The 19,091-nt window shown below is 50.3% G+C and overlaps 1 protein-coding gene across 3 annotated transcripts in view; it reads right to left on the reverse strand.

Annotated features, from left to right (window-relative positions):
- The window catches only part of SLC22A23 (solute carrier family 22 member 23), a 163,814-nt gene that overhangs the window by 36,450 nt on the left and 108,273 nt on the right, over positions 1-19,091 (reverse strand). For all 3 annotated transcript variants that reach the window (XM_076010437.1, XM_012768404.2, XM_076010438.1), the window contains exon 4: positions 8,766-8,934. In XM_076010437.1, coding sequence (XP_075866552.1) covers positions 8,766-8,934 — 169 coding nt within the window. The remainder of the gene's footprint in view (positions 1-8,765; positions 8,935-19,091) is intronic.

Raw genomic sequence — 19,091 nt, forward strand, 5'->3', positions numbered from 1 at the left:
GGCTGCCTCACGCGAGGGGCTCCCACAGCTCTTACTTTATCTCTAATAGTCTCTTGTACAGTGTGGCATTTGACCCCCTTTTTGATGGAGAAAGATGCTGTGTCCCTCAAGTATGTTTTGGCAAAAAAAAAGTGGCTAATACTTGCTGGATTACATGTATATGAAAAATTTTAAGGGTCTTTTAATGTCATTCCAACAATGACAAGAAGCAAAATTAATCCATCCACTTAACAAATTTTTACTGATTCCCTATTAGGATAGGTGATGAGTCCTCAGTGATTTTAGAAATGTTTTGTGAATGTGAAACAATATACTAAACAGAAAAGAGGGCAGGACGAATGCCCCGAAGAGAAGCGAATGTGCCAGCCCCAGCGCTGCCGGGCGGCCAGGGGACTCCCCGTGCCCGGGCCCGCGGGCCGGCAGTGAGCGGCGTGGGGGTGTGCTGGGCGGGGCAGCCAGGGCCTCCACTCTGGCTCTGGGGTCCACCTGCTGGAATTTAGGCCCCAGGCCCACTGCCCAGCTATGGGGCCTTAGCAAGTCATCGACTTCCCCTGTGCCTCAGTTTCCTCATCTGTACTGGCGGCCATCCTTGTAGCTACTCCAGAGGGTCTTTGGAGGATTTAAGGAGCTAAGTTATACAAAGTGTTTGGTAGGGCCTAAGAAACAAACCCTCAAGAAAAGTAAAAAATCAGTATTATTCTAGCCAAAATCATTCTCCCATCCAAGTACTAACCAGGCCCAACCCTGCTTGGCTTCTGAGACTAAGATATGTCTAATGATATTCAACAGAGCCAAGAATTAGGGCCATTTACATGTTGGAATTGTTGAATTAAAAAAAAAATTTACGTTTATCTAATCTGAGGCCATTTAAATGTTTTTATAATGGCTTTCCTCTTCAAATTAAAAAAATTAAAACTCCTTTGAGCATGTATGTTTTTTCCTGAGCGCTTCTGCAGGACCAACCTCTTTCCTCCCGGCTGGTGTGCCCCAGCTGACATACGGACTGCACGCTCCCTTTCCTCTGCCGCCAGCTTCTCCTTCCATCGGGGAGCTGGTGCTGTCACTTGTCACTCCTTCTGCAAAGTTCCGCGTGCAGTCCGATCTTTCACCCATTTCCTCATTATTTCCCATTCTGCTTATTGTCTTCTATTGATGGTCGCGCTGGTTGCCCATGGCACTTTTCTCGCATCACAAGGAGATTGCAACTGAGCAGAGTGCAGTTAGCAATTCCCTGTCCTTGCACGTCTCCGCTCTGTCTGCTGTTCTTCTCCCAGGGGCTCATGTGAAGCACCCACGTTAGGTGGGTCCAAGAGAAGACTCTCTTGCTTGTAGGCATGTACTCAGTTAAAAGACTTTGGAGAGAGTGCAAGGAAGCTGCACCTGCCTGCTGCCTCGGAGGGTTGGAGGGACTGTCTAGGAGAAATGCCCTCAGGTGTCTGTCTTACAGTCAGGTGAGCTGGCAGGGGAAGCCTTCCCTTCCGTCAGCCTGGAACACGGCCACGACCAAGACTCCAAAATGTACGTGCACACGTGCTTGTCCTCACAGTGCTGATAAAACGGGGAGGTCCAGGACCAAGCTTTTTGGTTTTTTTAACTTTCTTTCATTCCCTCCAGGAGCACCTATGACTTCCACTGTCCGAGACGGTCAGGCCGACACCTGTCTCCACAGAGGAACTCGACTGGCAGTCAGATCTTGCTGAGGCTGCTAGGACGGCATCCGCTCGTTTGTGCAGAACTGCGAACACTTTCATCTATGAGCGTGGGCTCTGCACCGCGGACTCAGGCTCTCCTGCGCCTTCCCGACACCTGTGTGCCGAAGGGCGCCGGTCCTGTGTTCTGCATGCGGGCGGTTGGGCTTGCTCTTCTCGGGTGGGTGGCCTGGTAGGTGGCCGCTCCTCAAATGTCAGGCCTGTCAGCACCCTAGAGGGCTTCTCAACGTGCAGACCGCAAGGGCCCCACCGTGCTGCTCTCCTGCAGCACAGGGGCTGGTCTCAGAGTCTGCGTTTCTAGGAGGTTCCCAAGTGAGGCTGACGCACTGGCCCATGGACTGCACGTTGAGGGCCATTGACATCTGAAAACCAGTTCTTATCGATTTTCCCACTTCCGTGTATTGCAGAGAAGGTTGTGGTTCCTTGGTCTTGCCATCTAGAAACAGAACAACCCGCCGAGCACCCGCTCCTCGGATCTAGGAGGATCTAAGGGGTTTGAGTGCTATGGTCCATATATCCGCACACCTAAGCTTGCAGCTTGAGAAAAGCACACCCCTAAAATTTTAAAATGCACTCAAATCAGCAAACATCGCAGTGCACGGACCTGCCACAAACGAGGCACAGGGGATTGGTGTGTGTCCTTTCCCTTCCTTGCTGAGCTGCTCATGGGGCAGGGCTGCGTCTGCCTTGTTTATGATGACACCTCGATATTCGGAAAGCACTGACTGGAGCCCAGTGGATACTCACACAGTGGGCCGAGGGCCGCACTCGGGAGCTCGCGGAACTGGCAACGCAGCTCTCCACCTGCTCAGGCCGGTACAAAGCAGAGGCGCAAATGCGTGTGCTACCAATAACAGTGTGCACCTGGCACTGCTACGTGCCCTTGTGGGCACAGCGACGGCACGCATCAGCACTGCAGGACAGTTGTGCTCACGTCTTCATTGCCTCTCCGAACCCTACTTCGGATGGACAGCACAAGGCAGCCTCCTCCCTGTGTCACTCCTCAATGCTGACACCCTGCAGGAAAACTAATGCCGCCCTGTCCCACATCTTACCTCCCTGATCTTCCACCCTGCATCTTCCCAGATGTTCAGACATAACAAAGACCTGGACCTCTGAATACAGTGACCTGGCTGTGCCTCCCACAAGGGCTCCCAACCAAGGAAGGCAATGTCGTCAAGTCACGCACCTGGTGCAGGCTACGGCCACCCAGAGAGGGCAGCTTTCCCAAATTTGTACAATTTGGAAGCAGCGGCCCTTCCACCCAGCTCCCTCTCCCAATCCGGCACCACTCGCCACCTGTCTCCCCAGCATATCTGCGCAGAGTTCCTCCTGGAGGCCTCCTTCCGCGTGCGGCTTGGATCTCGAAACCCCACCTACCTACTCCTCATTTGTTTGCTGTGATGCTGCAAGAATTCCACAGTTCTCCTGGGAAAAGGACTGGGTATGACTTCCTCCTAGATTAGCATCGTAGGTCTGCTGTCCTTTCTTAAATGATATTAATTATAAATGCCCAATAAAAACGACTAAACATACATTTGTTTGGTCCCAGTATCCCGAAGTACTGAGGGCAGATCCCAGTGGCAGGTGTCTGCGTCCATCAGTGGAGTCACCAACCACCTTCGACAAGGTTTACATTCAGGTGAAAAACACTCCCAAGTATCCTTTGTTCTTGCTTCACGGCCAAGCGCCCAGGTCTGACTCTGCAAAGCACCCGGAGCACGACTGCCCGGGTGAGGGCTTCTCTCCGGCTTCTGCAGCTCTTCCCTTACCGGAAGCCCACAGGAAAATGACGGTGGTCCCACCTAGGCCTGGAAAGCGGACATGTCATGGGCACCCCCAGGCAGCTCATGTGATGGTACTAATCTCCTACCTTGGCTCCACTTGCTGGGGCACAAATCATCCATGTGTCACATCTTTTTGTCCAGAGAGTACCTGCTCTCTTTACACCCCCTGCCAAACCCCTGTCCAGTCTCTGGGTGCACCACACTGCTGCCACTGCCTCTTCTTCCTGGCTGGTGACTCTACCTTTGGGGGCACTTCATTCCAGAACATTCTGTAATTCTGTAGCTGCAGAAGAATTGCACTTTAATCAGGCCTTTATATTTTCGGTATTTCCTGATGTTTTGACATCTGAGGCCTTGCTGATCCTGGAGAGACTGCCCCTCCCAGGGTTAGCTAATTCCTAGAGATAGTAAAAGATCCACCTGCTAGTGTAGGGTCACAGAAACCACACCCACGTCTCTCCTCCCTCTGCCTCCTGCCTGACCCTGGGGCTTGTCCATGTGGCCCTGTGTGGTGCGCCCTGTCCTCTTGGGAACTGTGGGTAATAAATGGCGTTTCTGATGGCAGCCCTCTCCTGCTCTGTGGACCTCACTACACCTTGATAATAATAAAACCTGCATCTTAAAACAGGCTGTGGCTTCAATCGAGTCTCCAAGCTCTGCTCAGCACCCCTCTTTCCCTCAAGATGGAACCCTCCTTCTCAAGGCTCTCCCTCAGCCAGTCACCCCGTCCTGCTGCCCTCCACACGCTGATGGCAGGACAGGACTTTAGCTCCATCCTTCCTGGGCCTGCACGTGTCATAAAGCTCTGGGCTCCCCATCTTAGGGGACGGTCACTGTTTCCTGTCACCTTCGTGCGCCACATCAAATCCAGCAGCAAGGCTCAGTGGCATAGCTTGTAAAGTGTCCTCAAATCAGACTCTGCAAGAGGCACCTCGCCCCTCGCCCACACTCTGTCCCTTCGAACACAGCGGACGACAGCTCCTCTCAGAGCACTCACCGGAGCACGTTATTCCTCTGCTTAAAACCTCCTGACGACAGCTTTGCAGAAGCATCCCTTGGGGCTCAGGGCCCTGGGGTCCAGCGTTCTGAGCCACTTCTCCCCACCCTTGTCCACCATGCTCCAGCCACTCTGGCCTTCTCCCTCCTCTTCCAGAAAGAGCCAAGTGGAGGCAGCTTTTGCCTTGGCTGTTTTGTTCCCATCCTCCTGGAACACTCCTCTGCCCAGAATTTGTTAGTTCTCAACATGACTGTCACCTCCTCAGAGGGGCCCCTCCTGCCCACTATGCTTGTTACTCTCTGGCCCTCTCTTTTCAGTGCCGAATCTATGCAAACATGACTTGCCTGTTTACAGCTTGCAGTCTCTGCACTTCCTCCCACCCGGACCCCCCTGTAAAGCATTTTCCTAGCGAGTAGGGGCTTGCTCACGTGCATGTGCAGCATCTAGAATAGCACTGGCCTGGGGACTGGTAAGTCAATCAGCCCATTCACTTCTCTTTCCATTGCTCTATTTTCTATAGTTCTGAGACAAACTCCCTGATCTATAGTTTTTGGTCCTCATATTTCCCATAGATCTGTGATTTTTGCCTATGAGCTCATCTTTATCGAGAATTTTCTTCCATGTGAGTCTGGAATGCCTCCGTTGGAAGCTCTCCTTTTGACCCTGAGGGGCCCAATGAGCTTCACTGATTCTGACACTGATGCTTCGGTCTCAGTGGAGGTTGGAATTAGGAACCCACAGCCACATGTGGTACCCACTTTCAGGCTCTGATTTCTTCAGGGTGAATCTTTCTCTGCCCACAGTCCAAGGCAGTCAGCCAGCTTTGGGCTGAGTCCCTGTGGCAGGTTAAGATTTTCTTGTCCTATTGTCACAGATGGTTTTGACTCCTGGCTTGACTCAAGGAGCTCAGTTCTAATTGCATGAGAGGCACAAGCGCTCAGCTCCAGCCCCCAGGGCCTGTGTTCAACCCCAAGCTCCCTGGGCTTCTTTGTGGTTCAGATGCCCTGTGAGCTACCCTGGTGTCGGCTCCTGCTGGAATTCTCCCCTTGGTCTGGTCCCGGGGAACTTCTCTTTCTTGTTCTGGAGCTCAGCGTTCCACTTTAAGGGAATGTCATATTTTACCCAGCATTTGTGTGCGAGTGGAGGGTCCCTGTCTGCTCAGGCTGCCGCTTTCACCGGAAGATTCTTTCTGGCCAATCCCGCATTTTTGTCTTTACTGCCTCTAACCCAAGAACCTGCCCCTTGGGGACTTGGCTCGTGCAGCTTGGTTTCCGTCCTTGTTAATGCCCACGCTTCCCGTCTGCTCTTTAGAGTCACAGTGCTCCGAGGTACCGAGTACGCTGCTGGGCGCCCGGGGTGTGTGCAGTAAATACTTGCTCATTAAAGGAAAGTGAGCGACTCAATATTTTGCCACCAACAGCTGGTCATGCTGGCTGGTGCTGCGGCTCACCCCCTCGCCCCAGAAGCCACTTCATCCTGCCGAACAACAGAGCGTACTGCAGCAGATGGGAGGAAGGGTGGAAATGAGGGAGAGGATAAAATGGGTGGCAATTACTGGCTTTAAAGCCAATAATTGTAGTGGAGCCTTTTGGGGCTGGTAGACAAAGGTGGAATACATTTCTCACCACCAATTTTTTTAACCTGCCCCCACGACACCCAGACTCCTATATATATTAAGAGGCAATATAACAATGATAATCATAGTAGCCAATAATTAATATTTATGAGTACTTATAGATCAGACATGTGCTAAGCACCTTAAATAATGTAAATATAAAAATAATTATGATTATCATAGCAGTTAATATACATATTGTAATAAATGCCAGGCACTGTTCTAAGTGCTTCTCTTATTATTCGTGACTCCTCCTAACCCCACTATTGACCATTATGACTCAGAGAGGTTAAGCAACTTGCCCCAGGTCACACAGCTTTTAAGCAGCAGAGCTCCAGGCCTCCCTTCCGCACCGCACCCTGTGCATTTCCTCTGCCTGCATTATTTCAGTTTTCAGAACGACCCCTGAGATAGGAACTACTGTGACCCGCTTCTACAGATATGAGAAAACGGGGGCTCAGAGAGGCGTGAAGCAGGCTGTGGAGGTGGCACAGCGGATCGCTGGGCCAGTTCTACCTATGCTACAGCACCGGAGCCGTCAGCAGGCGTGGCAGTGCCTTGGGACCACATCCTTGTGCACACACCTGTGCACACGCACATGTCCTTCAAGGCCCCTGGGTGCTTTTCAAAAGCTATACAATTTTGTTTTTAAATTTGTGTATTTCAAAGAATTTTTCTTAGGTTTTATTATGTATTTAAATAATGTACATCTTACCTTGCCTGTCATTAGACCTCAATATGTTTCTAAAATTTAAATTAAAACAAAAGATAATCGAAACTCCGCTCTTTCCCACATGGGTCAGCCTTGTAGACCTGGAGCTGCTTGGGAAGCCTGTGTCTGCCACTTCTTCCCTGTCACGTGTCCCGCTGCCTGGGACAGGCAGGAGCAGAGCCAGCGGGAGGGACACAACCCTGTCTGCCCATCCAGGGGTGTGAGTCTCAGAGAGGCTGTCCCCACCCTGCCGGCCTCACCCCGGCCGCGGGGAGTGAGCATGGTGGGGGCCAGGCGGCCAGGGAGGGTGGGGAGGACCCGCCGGGCAGGCCGGCACAGAAGCTAAGGGCAGGCCGGGGCTGGGGCAGGTGCGTGGTGAGAACAGGTGGCTTCAGGTCCAGGCTCTGACCCCAGCCAACGGGGCCTGCAGTTCTGTCCTCCTATGAGACGTGAGGGCTGAACCGTTCACTGTCTGTGCAGTGCTCGCCATCTGTGCTGGGGACAGAGGAAAGCACAGAGCCAGCGTTTGCGAGATAAATCGGTGCCTTTGAATTCTGAAACAAGTGAAGCCCAGAGACACACAGTCAAGGGAGCGGACAGAAGGGCTTCCTTCAAAGGTAAAAGAGAGAGAGCTGCCGACTCCCTGCCGCTCTGGGAAACCATCTCTCACTCTCGGGCTCCTCAGACCCTGCTGGGGAGGAGGTGTCCTGGACGCGCCCGGCTCCCGTGCTGCGGGAGGGGCGTGGATGGCGACTGGGGCACAGGCTGGAGGCGCCTGGCCGAGGAGCTCAGTGCCGGCGCTGTGGCTGCAGCGTGGCCTCCCTGGCAGGCGGCCTCTTCCTGTCTGCTGCGCCGAGGTTCTCACCATGGCGAGCAAGGAGGGCTCTTGAGGAAACCGCACCCGCACTCGCGCCCACCTCCACCTCTCCGTGGGCGGGCCTGGTGCCCGATGCGCGGGGCCAGCGCTGCGGCTAAAGCACAGGTGCTTTCTGCCCTCCCTGGCACTTCAGAAAGGAAGCTTAGCTCCAGTGAACCCCTCGAGCAAGGGCATAACAGACCGCGTGGGCCTGAAACTGGTTTCCATCACAGACTCGAGCAGAGCAACGCGGCGCGCACGCCGCGGGAGGCCACGCCGCGGGCGCAGAGAGGGCACCGGCATGGGGGGGGGCAGAAAGGAAAGAAAGAGAAGAGTTATCTGTGCAAAGGGTCAAACAATCGTTCTTTTTCGTAAATCTCTCTTTCCGTAGAGAGAGGTTTTCAGCCTTAGCCGAGCATGAATCCCCTGAGGAGCTTAAAAAGTCAGTCGCTCAGCTCGAACCCTGTCTCAGTGTGTTCAGTTGCTTTCCCCTACAGTTAGCACGCAAAAGCCTAAAGCCACACACGGTTCTACAAGTCTTGAGCAAGGGTGGGAAAACTGTTCTCTGTAAGGGACCAGATGGCAAATATTCCGGCTCTGTGGGCCAACCAACCGCTTCCCTGCGTCCGTGGCACTCGGCCGCTCACCGCGGAGCGGCCACAGGCGACACGCGTGGGCGCGCAGGCGGGGGTGTTCCCATGGAACTGTTTCCACAGTGGGCCCACGGGCTGAAGTTTTCCCACCCCTCACCCAGAAGAGATACGGGAGCTTTCCTAAGTCTTTCAGCATCTCCAGACTTCCCCCTCCAACGCCAGAACCGGCCACCCTGGCAAATCCAGTCGTAAAAACTCACATCACAATGGAGGGAGGATGAGGCCAGGCTGACCAGGAGCAGACGCCCGGAGCTGGTGAGCGCACAGGGGCGCGTTCCACTCTTCTGCCTACTTCTGTGTATGTTTTAACAGTTTCCAAGATAAAAAGTTAAAAGAATGAAATTTTTAAAAAGAGAGGACAACCTCCTCAGAAAAAAACACTGGCTGAAATGAGCAGGAGTGCGGGTCAGGCCCGGGGGCACCGCAGGATACTCACGACCAGTAGAGCAGCATGAGCAGGAAGGGGCAGATGATGAGGGCCTGCAGCACCTGCCAGTCCCGGCACAGGGCGGCCAGCCCGGGCATGAGGAACTGTCCCGCCATGGCCACGAAGCTCGCCACCATGGTGATCATGAACCGTTTTCCAGGCGGGCAGAGCTCTATTCCTGGAACACAGAACCAACAAGAGAGAGATGAGGGCCTTGCCCAACGGCCGGCGCGGTCCTGGGTGCACCAGGGCCAGCGCACCACGCAGCCAACCAAGAACTGAAATCATTTTCATTCGCTGCCCAACGCAAGAGCCCTGCGAGGCCGGCCGATGTCTCACAGGCAAGGGAAGGGAGCAGGATCGTTGCTCAAGGCCACAGAGCAAGTTGGTGGCAGATGCACGTTGCAAGCTCAGAAACCAGGAAATGCTGCTTCTTATAGGGACAGAGTTTTGCACCCCACAACGTTCTCACTTCCTCTGCTTTCCAGATGTCACTGGGCTTGCCGTCCAGTGTGTTCCCTCCCACGTCCATGTTGACACCCCTTCCTCTCCGTGACTCTGCACCAAGGGACTGTCTCGACATCTGGACGGGACACCAGGCATGCCCACCTACGTGCTCCCACCCGCCTGCACTGCCCATCCTTCTGGTCCCAACTCCAGGGCTCCCTGAGGACTCTGAGTTCAGGTAACCTACTCACACTGTGAGACAGACAGAGCCGGAGTGCAGCTCATTTATTAAACAACACAGAAACAAACAACGGAGCAGACTCAGATCATCCAACCAGCACGCTCCTCTCCATATGGACTTCTGTGGCCCTGTAATGTGTGCAGCCCTTCCTCTGTCCCTCTCCGGGCAGGGGCCATGTCCCAGCCATCTTCATGGCTCCACACACAAAAAACAGTGTCTATCTACAACAAACGCCCACTGCATGCAGGGGACCACCATCCCTCCTGCTCTGACGGAGGGATCTGTTTTCTTCATTTCACCTCAAGTCAGAAAGACGGTCACAAAATGTTAATTGCTAGCACCCAAGTGATAACCGATATAGACCTACTACATGAATCCCTATAATAAAGATCCTGTATATTAGAAAATACAGCTGGGTTTTATATATTTTTCCCCCATAGTGCATGTAAATTTATTTGCTAGTCTTCTACAATATGCAGTTTTCCCTAAAATTTTCTTACTTTTAAATTTAATGTTAATTTTTTATTTCAAAATATTTAAAAAATTACAAATGTTTTTGTTACATGGATAGTTTTTGTGATGCTTTAGTCAGGGCTGTAAGTGTACCCATCACCCGAACAGCATTCACTGTACTTGTTAGGAACATTTTTACCCCTCCCAACCTCCCCTCTCTGACGATTTTTACTTCTTTCTGTGCCCATGTGTGTCTATCAGCTTGTGTGCTTTTTTCCAAGAATAGTAGGAAGAAGAAGGAGAGGAAGAAGGAGGGAAGGAAGAAAGAGGAAAGACCCCCAGGAAAGGACACTTTCCACACTTTGCTGTCTGCACAAAGGCTTGGGCGGTGGCTTAGTAGATCACCTGCGAAGTTCACCTGCTGGCTGTGCAGAGAGCACAGCAAAGGCAGGGGGTCAGAAGGCAGTAAGAAGGGGAGTAGGTGAGGGGACAAGAGATAATTACATGTGGCCACAAGGATATTGCCAGCCCTAACAAGATAGGGCATATGCCGCCAATCCCTACACCAGCTCATCCGCTAGAAACAACGATGCCATCAGTTTCCATTGCTGCTCGGCCACCCACAAACAGGTCACCATCATGGCCATCGGTGAGCGAGAGAGAAACCAGGTCTCATTGACTACTGCTCATAAAGAGCTTTGCACCATTTCATCAGGAAAACAGGATCAAACAGCTCGCCCCCGGCCACTGGCTGTGATGCTGCTCCTTTCAGTACCACAGGCCGGGCTCGCAGCAAAGATTGCTTCCTAGCAGGGTCTAGATTTGGCTTTTCTGCTCTTAAAAATAACAGAGAAAACAGGGTCTTTCTTAAGAAATGACTAACAGTTGTGGATTTTAGTTTTCACTTATGAAGCACAAGGCATGGACTTGCTGCTATGGAAACCAGAAATCTGCATTGGCCTCAGTAAGTTCAGCATTTGGAAGCTCGGCACAGGCTAGCACCAGAGAGCAAACGCAGCGTTTGGCCCCCAGGTAACTGTGAAACAAAGAGAGGTGATGTGGAAACGGCAAGACGCCTCACACCAGCGGTGTGCGGGCACAGCAGACCTCGCATGCTTGCTGCTTGTGAGTTTTCTCTCCGTCACCTGTATTTAACTTAGTGACACAAGAAGTATGAAAATATCTGCAGCTACACTTCTTTCTCCACAGTCCTCCTTTGGGATGTCGGCTTTCACATACTAGTCTACACTCCTGGCCGTGAGCTGCTTGCCAGGCCAGTGTCTACTTGCAGATGACTGAGGACAAAAGGTCCCTTACTGGGCCAGGGATTCTACAGCCTGACTTCAGTCTCCCCTTGATGCGAGTGAGCTGCTGTGGCTGGCACATCTATAAGGTGTTATTCACCTGTCATAGTTTTTCTTCCAAAGGTTCTCTCATTCCTCTCCTGTGCACAAGTGGTCTGAGCAGCCCCTAGGTCCTTGCTACCTGGAATGTGGTCCACGAACCTGCAGTGCCAGCATCACATGGGACGTGTCAGAAATGCTGTGTCTCAGGCCCTACCAGACCTACAGAATCAGCACCTGCATTTTAAAAATCTCCAGACGATGCCTTGAGCAGCACTGCTCACTGTATTTCCCCAAAACCATAAGCAGATCTTGCCTCCCAGACATACCTACGGGAGCCGAAGAAGTGGAATCATTTTCTGATCCCTTCACTCCTTCCATTTGTGCTAGGGATCCTAGCAGAGACTTAATTTTATCAGGGAGAAAATACGAAGCCCTCCGGCAGATATCCTGTATTTTAGCACCGCTGCTGAGGCCATGGACACACACAGTGCCTCGACGTAAGGACACAGGTGTGACCATTTGCAGATAACTTTTTGCCTTGAGTCACCAGAAATTCTTTCTAAACTGTTTGAATCCAACTATGTTCTGAAGGTGGCTATGAAGATTTTTTTTTTAAAGCAATTATTAAGGAACTTCAGGTACTTTAGGTTTGTCATTAATCACAAGTTTCTTCTGGGGGATGAGAAATTGAGTTTTATTAAGTGGGAGAGGAAAGAACACATCAGAACATTAAAGCCTTCAGTCCTGGCACCCGTCAGGATGCAATGGGGCTGCAGGTGGACCTTTCTGCTCAGTTCTGCAAACAGGTGCAGTTGGTGCAATGGTGCTCACACCTTAAAGGGGGTTCCAGCTACCTGACCAGGGCCACTGGCCCTGGTCTTGAAAGGCAGAGAATGCTGTCCCCAACTCAACTGCCTCCTCAGGGCCTGGCCACTGTGGAGAGTAAGTCACCTGTAGGCACCCATGGCACCTGTGGATGACCCTGGCTGGAAGCTGTGTCCCAGTACTTCTTAGAGCCAATCTCCTGGCCAAGGGAGCCAGCCCCAAATCATCTTAGTAGATTTTCACTTAAGGGCAGCAAGACTCCTGATTATGTAAAACAATTAATGGTCACAATAAGCTGTCATCTTTGGTGATGCATCAAAGATTCAAAGTTTAAAATATCTCAAGTGTCCAGTGTGTAGTGCTTTCACTGCTATGGTTAAGAGACCCGACGCTGGGCCAGAGTGCCTGGGTTCAAATCCTGTCCCTGGCACCTATAAGCTGTGACTTTGGTTTAGTCATTTAGGAGTTCTGTGCCTCAGTTTTGTTATCTGCAAAGTGGGATGTTGTGAGCATAGCACTCGTGCCTGAATACAAGTGCTGTGTGTTAGCATTTAGGGGTCATAGTATCATGCACTAGACTTGGGTCTCATACCCATGCATTACGTAAATGCAAATATTCCAAAATCGGAAAAAGCTGAAATCCGAAACACTTCTGGTCCCAAGCATCTCAGAGTAACCTGTTTAGAGTAATAAGCATGAGATTCACTTATATTTCTTTTTAAATTTTTTTTTTGTGGAGACAGGGTCTCACTTTGTTGCCCAGGCTGCTCTCAAACTCCTGGCCTCAAGTGATCCTTCTTCCTTGGCCTCCCAAAGTGTTGGGATTATAGGTGTGAGCCACCACACCTGTCCACATTTATATTTCATATACACCTTATATACATAGCCTAAAGGTAACTTTATGTAAGATTTTACTAATTTTGTGCATGAAACAAAGTTTTGACTATGATTAGACTGCGGCCTATCACATGAGGTCAGCTGTAGAACTTTCCACTTGTGTTATCATTTAAGTGCTCAAAAAGTTTCAGATTTTGGAGCATTTCAGATTAGGAATGTTCAACCTGTATAATAATAATAATTATTCCCAAGTAACTCTTTGGGCTCATTTGACACAGTGAGATCCTGTCTCTTAAAAAATTAAAAAGAATTAATTTTCCGCTAAAGCCTTAATGGAGAAGGCTCATAAGCTACTCTTGGCAGCTAGATATACTTTGTCGATAAGCAGAGAAATTACTGAAGGCTGGGGGACTGAAGCAGCATGTAATGAAGACTGCACTGAGGCATTTGGTCCACAACCACACAGGGACCACGGCTGGGACGGCCCGAGCGTGCAGGTGGGGGCAGCCCGAGGCTCTGCTGGAAACGTGGCATTGTCAGGAGGCTGCAACTGTGGGAAGATTTGCTTTTCATAAGTTTGCAGATTCTCACAAATTTTCTGGAGGAAAAGAAAATTGTGCTGCCCAGAGCAGTCACCTCAGGTGGCAGAGGAGGAAGGCCCAAGGGAGGGAGGCATCCAAGCTCAAGGGTCGCTCCTGGGAAGGAGGGTGTGGGTGGGTCTGCTGTGCCCACGGGGCTACCGTGCCAGGTGTTCAGTCCAGCCCTGGCCTTGGGCTGCGTGCAGATATCTGATAGATGCGAGTAAAGTCCATAATCTGTTGACTTTCATAAGAGAGATCATTTTAGATGATTTGGGTGGGTCTGACCTAATCCACTGAAAGACCTTGAAAACAGACTTGAGGCTTCCTTGAGGAAGAAGAAAAAATTCTATAATTGTGTGAGCCAATTCCTTGCAGAAAGCCTCTTAATATGTATCTCCCACGGGTTCTGTGTCTGGTTGAGCCCTGACACAGAGGTCAGGGCACCTTGCACAGCACACTGGGCCACGTGGGGCCGCCCCCAGGCCTGTCTCAGAAGCTGGCTGCCGGCCTTCTAACGATGTTAGGAACGGCCACTCCCTGCGGCATCCTGTCCCTGCTTCCTCCCCAGGCCAGCCTGGTCGGGCACTGCCAGGCTCGAGGGGGCGTCTCAGTCAAAATACCATCTCGGGAGGGAGCCCGGTGGAACCACCACTCTGTGCTGGCTGAGCTAGCAGAGCTCACCCCTGGCTTTGACACCTGAGGTCTTCACCCACTAGAAATACCAGTTAGAGAACAAAGTGTCAGCGTTCTCCTTGCAACTCCCTCACCCCACAAACACACACACTTATCTACCTGTTTACTGGACTCGGCAATAATAAATATTTAAATTTAAAAATTCTTTTGTAACTAGTCTTAAAAAAATATGTTCTATCCTCCCATAATACATACATGACCAAAACAAAACACTTATTCTTTCTCAAATACCTTTAAACAACTCTGAATGCTTGGTGAAGGTGGGGAGAAGGACATATTTTCTTGGGAGTGCTAAGTGTCCCCAGCTTCTTAGAAATGAGTCTATAGGATTTTTCTGGATTGCAGTTGGCTAGTAACAAAGGAATACATTGAGTTGACTGGCAATATTTACACCAGAGAACTAGGAATTCCCAGAATGGCTGTGCTTGGAACCAGGCGCGCCCTGCAAGGCCCAGGCTGAGGCACGGATGGGGGGTGAATTCCCCCCCTGCCTCTCCCAGGCTGTGGGGAAGTGCTCAGCCTCCCTGTGCGCCCGTCTCCTGGTGTGTAGAGCAGGTAACAGTCAGGCCGACCACGGATGGGAGTTTCGAGAGAGCTACGCACATGGAGTAGTTGGAATGACACCTGGCTCACACCTCATGGCTGCAAAAGTCTCCTTGTTTGTTGTTGTCCTTAGAGATTTGAGGTTGAGTGTTGGGGTGGGTTGATGTTGCTAACAGATTAACTCCAGTGAATCCAGTTCTTCCATTTGGGACCTAAACCATGCTGTGTTTTAGGCAGAACTTGGTTGAAATGGACTCATATAATACAGTGCACAGGATTCCTAAGTTTTATGGCGTCTGCTATCCAGGGACAGCTGGCCAGGCTACTTGGAAAGAAGAGTGTCCTACGGGGAAGGGTAGAGGCTGTGAGGGCAGAGGTGCGGGTGGCAAGGGCCCCGAGAGCCCCTTGTTCCTGCCCTCCTCGGTCTGCGGCTGGCGTTGGTGGAAGCGCACTCCCAGGCCTCACGCTCACTAACTCGCGGCAGGATCCGCGGAGGCGGCACAGGTCTGAGGGGGGAGGACCAGGCCTCTGTGGAGAGAAAAGCGCACACGCCTCCTGATGAGGTCAGCAAGGGCTGAGAAATATTTTTTACGACACATTCTACTTCCAAGCGCTTTATGAGCAAAGCCAGGCCTTGCAGCTCCCCCGCTGGGCTGGGCAGCCCCGGTCACGTGGCCGCCCGAGGCCACTCCCCAGCCGGCACCCAGTGAGTGTGCACAGCTCACTGGCGGAGGGAGGCGGGAGGGCTCAGGAAAAAGCAGCGTCTCCCCAAACTGTGCAAGCTCCTAAATTAAACACGATTCTTGGAACAGGCCCTCAGAATGAGAAATCCATCAAAACAGAGGCCACTGCTGAGTGTCTCGGCTGTCCCCTCCCAAGGCCAGGCCGTCACTAAGGCCAGCTGGGCCACTGGGACTGGGGGCTTGGGGACGCGGAGCCCAGGCCCCAAGAACACACAGGATTCACAGAGGCCGCTTCCCCAAACCCACTGTCCTTAAATACAGACCACTCCTCTCCTCTCCTCTATTACTGAAGAGACCAGAAGCCTATCTCAGCCAGCGAGGAAGAATGTGGACAGGAAGGGGCTGGCTATGGCACCTGCCTTGCTGGCACTGGCTTCCTCCATTCTCAGGGCTGCTGATGCCCACATGTCTCCCCTTGAAGGTAGCCCCATCATCCTGGACCCCTCCCAACCTCCCCAGCAAGGCAGAGAATGCCAGGGAGCACCTTCCCTCCTTCCTGCCACTCCCCAAACGGGCCTGAATGTGAGCACACCACTCAATAATTACTGCCTGCGCAAGGACACAAGGCCCCCAGCATCCTGGAAAATAGACCCAGGGACCTGTGATTCTGCAATTCCTTATTATAGCAAGAAGGCCTGAAATTGCAAGTCATGGAGACCCAAAGAGCATTGGAGGGTATGACTGTAAAAGGTGGCCATTATCATAACAGTTCCACATCTTCCCCTCTCCATGGAAGACTTCCTTCTTAAGTTAGGCCCTGCCAACTCAAAGGAATGGCTGAAAGAATTTTGGAAGAGTAGTTTTCTCCATCTATAAAAAAAGAAAATAAAAATCAAGGGAATTTTAAGTTTTTCCTACAAATCACATTCAATGCCTGCCAGGAATATAGACATGAACATTTCAATGCTCAGATGAAGAAGTACGGAATTAATTGCCAATTGAATAGCTGTTATGTCTCCAGTACTAGGCCAAGTAACAGCTCCTGCTTGCTGTGAGCCAAACACTTTGGCAGGTATTTTTCATGCATTAAACTCATTTTGTCCGCACAACTCTGCATCATGCAGGATATTGTCTTTAATGCTCATTTTACACAAGAGGACCCTGAAACTCAGAGTGATTAAGTGCCTCATCCAAGATCCCACAGCTAAGGAAGAAACAAGGAAGGTGTTGAAGGCAGGACCCCCATACTGGCCCACATCTCTGCTGCAGGCAGACGCTGTCTTCAAATGGAGTTGCCGGTGGGCACTGCGCCCGCACTGCGCTCCACCGGAATCCCAGCTCATGGAGGCAAGGGCTTCTTAGGCTCTGCTCCTCGCTGCTCCGTAGAGCCCGGCACTGTGGCTGGCACACACCTGGCCTCAGCTATTTGGTGGATGAATAAATACAGTACAGCTTCTTCCTCTCTGGTTCAGACACTCTACCTGTGCCCCCCCTTTTCTTGGATTTCCGTAACAGAATCAATTCTAGTCATTGTAGAAGAGGCCAGTCAGTGAATCGGTACAGCCAGGCTACTGTTTTACATGGGAACTCATCAAAGTCCACATCATAGTCTACATATTCATATGCTGATAATTATATGAGGAAATATCAACCATAAAACTCAATATGAGCCATAAATTCAATTTTCTTTACAGATAATAAGTTATTTCCACCACCTACTTCTTTAACACTACTAACATTACAATGACTCAAATGAAGAACAGGGATTTAATGCTCAGCAATTTCTTCTATTTAAAAGTAATGACTGATATTCCACAAACATACTTAAGAATTTAAATTAATGACACTTTTAGTTTCCCAATATTTAATAAGAGGAGAAAAATCCAAGGAGAAAAGTGACATCAACTATCAGAATGGCCTCACATCCACTTTAATTCTTGCAGTTCATGCCTGCTGTGCGTTTTCAAGCTAAGTGAAGGAGTAGAGAAGGAAATTGGGTGGTTTTTAGGGTCAAGAACACAGTTTAGAAATTACCATCCAGATTTTCCAGCAACTGGTTCTAAAGTTAACAATTCTTAATCCTTGATTCCTCTGGTGCTATCCGTTCTATGGCTCAGAGTCACTCAATGACTGATTGTGTATGCAGAATCGCATCATGCATCTGAGCACACAGGGCCTCACAGGCCTTCAGACTTGAAACCTCTGAGGAGTGCGGACAAACAGAATAGCCCCAGCTACTCCCAGCTCTGCCCCATAACAACATGCACTTAGCTCCCAGCTGCCAGAGGGCGGGAAGATCACCTGACTTTCATTTCTCATCATCAATGTTATCATCATTGCTGTTATTTTATGAGCTTGGCAAACAATTGGGAAATTGGGGGCTGGGCTTATGGAAACAGAATATATCTCAACACAGTTCATAGTGTCATTATTGTGTAACATCTATCTAATCGTAAACCAATTTCACTCTGGCACAGGGAAAAATTATTAGCAACTTTGCTTTTCTAAGTAGGGCTTTTCTTTTTCCTTCTCTCACCTTCCCAATTCTCTTGCATCTGCATTAAAAAAAAACTTTTCCTTTTGAAAGTTCATACATTCACAAAGAAGAGAGAATGGTGTGTGTGTCCCCATTTATCATCCGCTAGGTCAGTGATTACCACTGTCTCGCCCCTCTTGGCTCTTCTGCCTCTTTCTCTCTTTCCTGTAACATTTTAAACCAATTCCTGATATCTTGTCATTTCACTTCTAAATACAAACAGCTAAGAAAAAGGACATTTTCTTATATTAATATAATATCATCACATCTAAGAAAATCAACAATTCTTTATTATTAAATATCCAGTCTGTGTTCAATATACTCAATTACTTAAAAAATTTTTTCTTTATAGTTTTTTTTCTTAAATCAGGATCCAAATAAGATTCACATATTATATATCTCTCAAGTCCCCTTCAGTCCAGAACAGACCTCTCTCCCTCCCGCGTGCCCTTTCCCATGGCACCGTCTTATTGAAGGAAAAAGATGGTTCTGGGTTTGTGTGACTGCTTTCCCTGTTTTAACCCCTACACTGGGAGTTGGACCTGACAGTCTGATTAGACTGGAGTTTAAGGTTTTGGTGACAACACTGCATGGGTGGCACCTGGGCCTCGTGTCGGGGAGGACACCCACTCTGCATGGCGCTGAGACTGCTCCACAGATCCCAGCAGCGGCGCCTCAGCCTCCCACCCTGGAGTTGTTCACCAACATTTTCCCTGTTGGTTTCAGCATCCTTTGCTGATAAATGCCTTTAATGATGATATTGTTTGGAAGTGCAAATGGTGATTTGATTTTCTAATTTTATCCTTCACTGTGTATTGTTTTCACCCTGAATTACTTTGTGAAGAAGAACCTATATTCACCCACAGGGGCCACTTCCTTACTCTGAAATATAGTCAATTCAGAAGGGGCGGCACCTATGATCACAGTCACTCTGGGTCAGTTCACTTAGCACGTCTCCCTCCAATGGCTCCCATCCCACTCATAGCAAGCGCCAAGTTTCCACAGTGACTTGAGAACTCATGCCATTTTCCCATCCCATGTCTCTCAGACCATATCACCGGCCATGCCCCCTCCTCCATTTCAGCCATGCTGGCCTCCCTGCTGTTCCTCAGACCCAGTGAACATTCCCCACTTCTGGGCCGTGCACTTC

Source organism: Microcebus murinus, chromosome 15, assembly GCF_040939455.1.
Source record: "Microcebus murinus isolate Inina chromosome 15, M.murinus_Inina_mat1.0, whole genome shotgun sequence".
NCBI lineage: Eukaryota > Metazoa > Chordata > Mammalia > Primates > Cheirogaleidae > Microcebus > Microcebus murinus.